General features: G+C 42.5%; 1 protein-coding gene across 1 annotated transcript in view; it reads right to left on the reverse strand.

The window, feature by feature from the left end:
• Positions 1–2262, reverse strand: part of LOC119419254 (uncharacterized protein C13orf42) — an 11026-nt gene extending 8764 nt beyond the window's left edge. Inside the window, exons 1-2 of the mRNA XM_037686562.1 lie at positions 1846–2262; positions 1624–1771 (exon numbers count right to left, since the gene is read on the reverse strand). Of these exons, the coding sequence (XP_037542490.1) occupies positions 1624–1771; positions 1846–2262 (565 nt within the window). The remainder of the gene's footprint in view (positions 1–1623; positions 1772–1845) is intronic.
• Between the last annotated feature and the right edge of the window lie 5585 nt (positions 2263–7847).

Consider the following 7847-nt stretch of genomic DNA (forward strand, 5'->3'; position numbering starts at 1 on the left):
TATATATATATATATATATATATATATATATATATATATATATATATGAATACTAAAATAAACTACTACTACTTGTACTCCTATTCCTATGCTGCAGTTTTTCACTTATCACGGGGCTTCAGGGATTCCCCGCGATAAACTTGGGACTACTGTACATTCATTCTTGGGGAGTGGTGGAACAGAGGTTAGAGAAGGTGGGCCTGTGATCAGAAGGCCGCTGGTTCAACTCCCTGTACCGACAACATAAAAATGTGAGTGGGATAGGTGTAAAAACCCACACCTGCCTCCACCCTGGGCCCTTGAGCAAGGCCCTTAACCCTGACCATCTGCTCCTCCGGGAGTCCTAGATAGCAGCTCTCTGCTCCACACAGAGGGTTGTGGTAGCTCGGTGGTCTGTGGTTGTGTCAGGAAGGGCATTCGGTGTAAAAACTATTGCCAAATCTTCATGCGAGTTAGTTCACTGTGGCGACCCCTGAAGAAGGGAGCAGCAGAAAGAAGAAAAAAAAAATCCCAGTTATTTTCTTCCAGTTAATGGTGGTGCGCTAGAGGCGATACATCGAAGAGGGAAACCCCGATGTCCCACTTCCCAGCCACATTCGGTTCCTCCTGGATCTTGAGGCGTTCCCAGGCCAGAGAGGATAGTCTCTCCAGGAAGTTCTTCGTCTGCTTGAAGGCTCTCCCAGTGGGGCGAGTCTGGAAAACCTCCAGAGGAGGACATCCAGGAGTCATCTGATTTGAATCAGATACCCAGACCACCTCAGCTGACTTCTTTTAACACAAAGGAGCAGCAGGTTATCCAAGCTTCCCTCAGGTGATGATGTGCCTCACCTTGTTTCTGAGCCCGGCCTCCCTGCAGAGGAAGCTCACTTTCAGCTGCTTGTTCCAGGATCTTGTTCTTTGTGGGGACTGGTCACTTGGTGCAGGTGGGGCTCTTATTTCATTTGTGTCTGATAACACTGGCAACGTTGTCAACATGATGTCCGTTCACTCTGTCATCGCTCTGTCCCCCGCAGTTTCAGATGTCGATACTTATATGCACATATTTAGTATTTTTCTGATTGTACTGGACATATTTCAAGTGAATAATCAAAAGAAGAACATAATTTATTGCTCCGCCATTTTTAGAGATAAAAATGCCACTGGTTCTTTGGGCCATGTTCTGTATTTTATGGCTAAGGTGAGGGTTGAAACATAAACAGCTTCACTGTTCAGCTCTACTTCCTTTTTCATAAAAGACTATTGCTTCAGCCAACAAATAATTGAAAATCAGGTAAACTGAGAACCGACAGTAAATAATACATTGAGCCAAACATAACAGACGGTGTGGACCCAGCCCTTACATTGAAACAACACAAAGGCTTATCTCAAAATAAAATCATACCTGAATGGAACATTTTTCAAACAGATTTTTCAAAATTTAATTCAACAAGTTTTTTTTTTTAAGTGTCCGAATTTTAGGAATTACATACAACTAACAAAATAAATCATCCAACAAACGTAAAATCTACATGTTTATGTGATACAGACGTGTTTCCATTTATTAAAACATGCCTGGGTTGATTTTTAGCTGCGTTTTGTGTTTGTTTCCTGCGTACTGATTCTCAACACTGGCCTCAAACTCACCTATAACATCTACGTCTGCGTTGCCATCATCCCTGTAAGGTTTCCTCAGAGGTTCACTGTCACAGCTGGCAATGACCTCATCAAAGAACTGTAAAGTGTCCTCCTCGTTGGGGGCAGGAGGTGCTGGGGGTTTTGCTCTTGATTTTTGCTGTTTAAAAAAAGGTAGAATTTTAGCTTTTCACGTCTTTTAATGCTTTCGGAGATAATCTACATTTATCTTACCGGCTCCTTTTTTGATGGAGGTGCAGGCGCTGGTTTCTTCTTTGAAGACACCGTGGCCTTGGCCTCGTTACTTTTCAAGTCACTCACGCTCTGTGTGTACTGCCTTCTGAGCGCCATGAGTGCTTCCAGGTACTCCAGGCAGTTCTGGTTCTGTGAATACAGCCATATCCTGTCCTCTTGTCTCTGGTAATAGTACAGAGTGGACTCGATGCTCACTGTGCTTTTGCTCCGTTTCAAAGTGGAGCCCTCGGCCGTCCGAGTTCTCTCTCCCACCACCAGCATGGAGGTGCTGCGGACCAGCCTGACTGTGCAGGCGTTGTGGTAGTCCTGCCCAGCCCGAAACCGACCGCCACCGTTCCCTTGTCCTTTGTGTCCATGATGGTTGGGACGGAACACATTGTTGATCTTCCTGAACATTCCTCTAATCGAACTCTGTCATGCCTTCAAACCTCTTGACGTATTCCTTCAAATGCGAGAGTCTTCCCTCTGTATTTAAAGACATCTGTAGGTTTTCTCTAAGCAAACCAGCCAGCTCAAGATGTTTACTGGAATAAACAGTAGAAACGTCTGCTGGTCTGAAACAGGTGTCTAACCCGATCTCAGTGTCTTTAATGTTGTCAGATGTTGCTCAGCAACGGGATGGTAACTCTACACTCGGTGCTTTCATTACACAAGTCGGTCAGATAACTTCAATGGGAAACTGAGTGAGCAGAAAGATATCTATCAAACTCCGAGGCTTCAGTTTCAACATACATCTATCCATTGATCTATTAGTTTTTATTCCTTTATGTAGCATAAAAACACCAAAGATCTTTAGGAAAAACAGAAGCTGAATTTCTGGTGAGTTAATTTTTTTAGAAGCTAATATGGAAGCACAATTGCAAAAATGAATAAAACTAAAATAATATTTCAGAGTGTGACAACTCTTGCAATTGGAGCAAACTCAAGAATATATTTGCTGTTGCTTCATGTTGAACGTCCCATCCATCCATCATCTTTACCCGCTTATTCCATTTTGGGTCACGGGGGTCGCCGGTGCTCATGTCCAGCAATCACTGTGCGAGGGGCGGGGTACACCCTGGATGGGTCGCAAGTCCATCACAGGGCCACATAGAGACAAACGAGACAAACAACCATTCACTTTCTCACTCACACCTAGGGACAATTTAGAGTTACCAATCAGTCTAACATGCATGTTTTTGGTCTGTGGGAGGAAACCGGAGTACCCGGAGAAAACCCACGCATGCACAGAGAGAACATGCAAACTCCACCCAGAAAGGCCCCTGGACCGGGGTTTGAACCAAGGACCTGCTCGCCGAGAGGCAGCAGCTCTACCAGTTGCGCCACCGTGCTGCCCTCATGTTGAACGTTTCCGCTCTTAATTAATTATGAATTATTTTCTCTTTGGTTTCGTCAGCTGCCATTGTTGGGCTTTTACAGGAGGAGGAAGTCTACGCACAAGAAGCTCAACTGAGAAGAGATTTACATGAAGACAAATCCCAGCAATATTTAAAGAACATATAAAAACCTGGAAGGTTTAGTCACTTACAATAAAACTGATAGACTTGTTTGTAAAATATTCACATGAGTAAAACTTATTGTATTTAACCTATTTATTATTGTGTTTATTCCTCATCACTACTTTCACATCACAACTTATTTTGCTGTTGAAAGTACAACTTTAGATTTTCTGTTTTTGATTGACTTGATCTCATACAACTTATTTTTTGTGTATTAATAATCCATCCATCCATTTTCTTCCGCTTATCCGGGGTCGGGTCGCTGGTGTAGCAGCCTAAGTAGGGAGGCCCAGACTTCCCTCTCCCCAGCCACTTGGGCCAGCTCTTCCGGGGGAATCCCGAGGCGTTCCCAGGCCAGCCGAGAATCATAGTCCCTCCAGCGTGTCCTGGGTCTTCCTCTGGGTCTCCTCCCGGTGGGACATGTCCGGAACACCTCACCAGGGAGGCGTCCAGGAGGCATCCTAAACAGATGCCCAAGCCACCTCAACTGGCTCCTCTCGACGTGGAGAAGCAGCGGCTCTACTCTGAGTCTCTCCCGGATGATCGAGCTTCTCACCCTATCTCTAAGGGAGAGCACAGACACCCTGCGGAGAAAACTCATTTCGGCCGCTTGTATCCGAGATCTCATTCTTTTGGTCACAACCCAAAGCTCGTGACCATAGATGAGGGTAGGAACATAGATCGATCGGTAAATTGAGAGCTTCGCCTTTTGACTCTGCTCTCTCTTCACCACGACAGACCTGTACAGCGCCTGCTTCACTGCTGATGCTGCACCTATCCGCCTATCGATCTCACGCTCCATTTTTCCCTCATTCGTGAACAAGACCCCAAGATACTTGAACTCCTCCACTTGGGGTAGGACCTCCTCCCTGACCCGGAGAGGGCACTCTACCCTTTTCTGGCTCAAGACCATAGCCTTGGATTTGGAGGAACTGATCTTCATCCCGGCCGCATCCCATTCAGCTGCGAACCGCTCCAGCGAAAGCTGTAGATCATGATCTGATGAAGCCAATAAGACCACATCATCTGCAAAAAGCAGAGACGCAATCCTAAGGCCACCAAAACAGATCCCCTCAACACCTTGGCTGCGCCTAGAAATTCTGTCCATAAAAGGTTTGAACAGAATCGGTGACAAAGGGCAACCTTGGCGGAGTCCAACTCTCACCGGGAACAAGCCCGACTTACTGCTGGCAATGCAGACCAGGCTCTGACACCAGTCATACAGGGACCTAACAGCCCATATCAAAGGGTCCGGTACCCCATACTCCCAGAGTACCCCCCACAGGGTTCCCCGAGGGATGCGGTCGAACGCCTTCTCCAAGTCCACAAAGCACATGTAGACCGGTTGGGCAAACTCCCACGCACCCTCCAGGACCCTGCTGAGAGTGTAGAGCTGGTCCAGTGTTCCACGATCAGGACGAAAACCGCACTGCTCCTCCTGAATCCGAGGTTTGACTATCCAATGGATCTCCAGAACCCCCGAGTAGACCTTACCAGGGAGGCTTAAGAGCGTGATTCCCCTGTAGTTGGAACACACTCTAAGGTCCCCCTTTTTGAATAGGGGGACCACCACCCCGGTCTGCCAATCCAGGGGAACTTCCCCCGATGTCCACGCAATATTGCAGAGTCGCGTAAGCCAACACAACCCTACAACACCCAGAGCCTTAAGGAACTCTGGGCGAATCTCATCCACCCCTGGGGCCCTGCCACCGAGGAGCTTTTTAACCACCTCGGTGACCTCTGCACCAGAGATTGGAGGGCCCGACCCAGAGTCCCCAGGCTCCGTTTCCTCAGTGGAAGACATGCCGGTGGGATTGAGGAGGTCTTCAAAGTAATAATAATAATGATAATAAAATCATACACAGTTTTAAACAAGAAATTATTCATGCATTATTATTATTAATATATTTATCAGTGAAAAGGGGACAAAGACAAAAACCATAAGACCAAATTATACTTTTATTATTCTCAATAATAGCATTATTGAAAAACGTGAGAACAATCAAATGCCAAATAATTGCCCCCCTTTTAATGATGCTATGATCTATTTTTAATTCCGTTTTATAAATTGTGTTTTATAATGTAATGTTTCATTCTTCTTAAACTGTATTTGTAATTGTTTTTATGTCGCTAAAGGCCCATGAGACTGGCATTGCACATTAGGCTAAAAATGGTCTAGTGTTCCGTATCTTTTAATATTTGACACTTGTGCCTATATAAACAAACAATAAATGAAACAAAATGTGCAATGTCTGTCAAATGTTACATGTTCTGTGTGTCAGATGCAAAAGTTGGTGTTGGCAATTGTATTCATTTTGCAATTAAATGAACCACATTTCAGATGAGACTCACTGTTCATCCCAGGTGGGAACGAAGACCAAGACTTGTTCCCATTTGTTTTTAAATAATGCAGCATCGTCTTATTTATTTGTTTATTTTTATACTTTGATTTAAACATATAATCGCACTGAGAAAGGTAGTCTCTTTTACATGAGAGACCTGTAACAGACAAATAACAATCAAGTACATAAAAGAACAATGCATCAATCATAACTCATTATGTTGATGGTTCAAAGAGAGTAAAAATGTACAAAACCTAAAAACAAGAACAGGTTTGAAATACTGCTTTTTCCATTTTCTTCAAAATACATTTAAATGCGAATGAAGGGATAAACTGGACAGTTTCAGATCTTACAGTTGTTTATTCCAGGAAGATTGAGAGGAATGAGAGAAGACCTTTTTTCCAAGTTCTCTAGAAACTGAGGTGACACTGAAAGAAATAAAGTCCTGGGAATATATGCTGTGACTATGTTGTCTGTGACATATTAGAATATAGATAAGGAGACAGCAGGCTGAGGATGGAATTGTAAATGAATGCATATGAGTGTAGAAGTCTGCAGGTACTGTAGATAATAATGGCTAGCTTATCATTGTGTATAGAGTACAGTGGTGTGTGAGAGGTTTATATTTTGTTAAAAATCACAAAGCTCCATGATGAGCAACATCCAGCTTGTACAAACTTAATATGAATGCCCCAACATTCATATTAAAACATCCCCATAGTTCAGCAGTAGAAAGGAGGTTTTAGAAACAAGATGTTTACGGGCCATTACGGGTAGGCATGAAAATAAGTCCTAGTTTTATTTTTAGTATATTTAAAATCTGGTCAATATAACACTTGAAGGAGAGCTTTTTTATCAATGGCAATGCCGACATATTCTTAAGTTTCTACAAACTATAGCTATGCTTTTTAAAGCTGTAACAGACTATATGGATTGTGGCTTTTTAATTTTTTTTTTGAAACATCATGACTTTTTTGTCAGCATTAACAGCCCGTTTGAATTGAAATAGGTCTGATTAGATTAAATCAAATGCAGAGACTCAAGAATCAATGTTACAGACTATGCATAACAATAAACAACAGTGTCATCAGCATATAAATACGTACTGGTAATCAGAAACATTTTGATCAACATTTACAACATAAATTGAAAACAGTATAGTGCTCAGAATAGAGCCTTGTGGGACACCTTTCATGATTTTCAAATAATCTGATGAGAGACCATTGTGCTGTACACATTGTTGATGATCAGACAGATAATTTGAAAACCACCTGACTGTTTGCTGTGAAAGATCACTCTCTAAAAGCTTCTGACAGAGGAAGGAATGGTCTACAGTGTCAAAAGCCTTGAACAAGTCATTGAAAAGAGCTGTACCTGTATGTCAGAGCAGCAAGGAAAGTTCAATATCATTGAAACAATGATGCGATTGTGAACTGATACAGTTCTTGTGGATGAAATTAAAGATTCATATGGAAGTTTCTACAGGAGATTAAAAAAAATGACCATGTGTTTGTGTGTGTTTATGTCCACTCAAAAACAAAAGCATCTGAGTATGTAAAACATGAACCATGTCCATCATCTGCAGTGCATTTTACACACTCAACGTCACACACATTCCTGTATAATGAACTCAGGAAGTCAAAGGGTATAACTTTCATTCATTCAACCTTTATTTAAACAAATTAATCCCATTGAGCCTCGTGGACTTATTTACAAGAGAGACTCAATTTTAACAAAGAATGATGACAACAGTGGACAACAAAGATAACAATAGACGATCACAATCCCTCGCACAGTGATTGCTGGACATGAGCACCGGCGACCCCCGTGACCCCAAAATAAAAGAAACGGGTAAAAGATAATGGATGGATGGATGGAAGTGAAATAAAATGGTAATTAAATGGATAATTAAAAGGAAAAGCAGCAAAATAACAACTAGGATGTAAGGCGGTGTAGAAAACTAAAAACAAGAACATGTCTGCGTTGGTTTTTGCCAGGAACTCAACATATGTTTAAAGCCACTTAGACAAAGTTAACAAAGTTAATAAAACATCCCAAATGTTTTGAAATTTATTTGCATTGGTTTTGTCTGTGCAGATGACTTGTGTGGATGAAGTCATGAACTCTCAGTAATCAGATT

Source organism: Nematolebias whitei, chromosome 13, assembly GCF_014905685.2.
Source record: "Nematolebias whitei isolate Nwh7 chromosome 13, NemWhi1, whole genome shotgun sequence".
Lineage (NCBI taxonomy): Eukaryota > Metazoa > Chordata > Actinopteri > Cyprinodontiformes > Rivulidae > Nematolebias > Nematolebias whitei.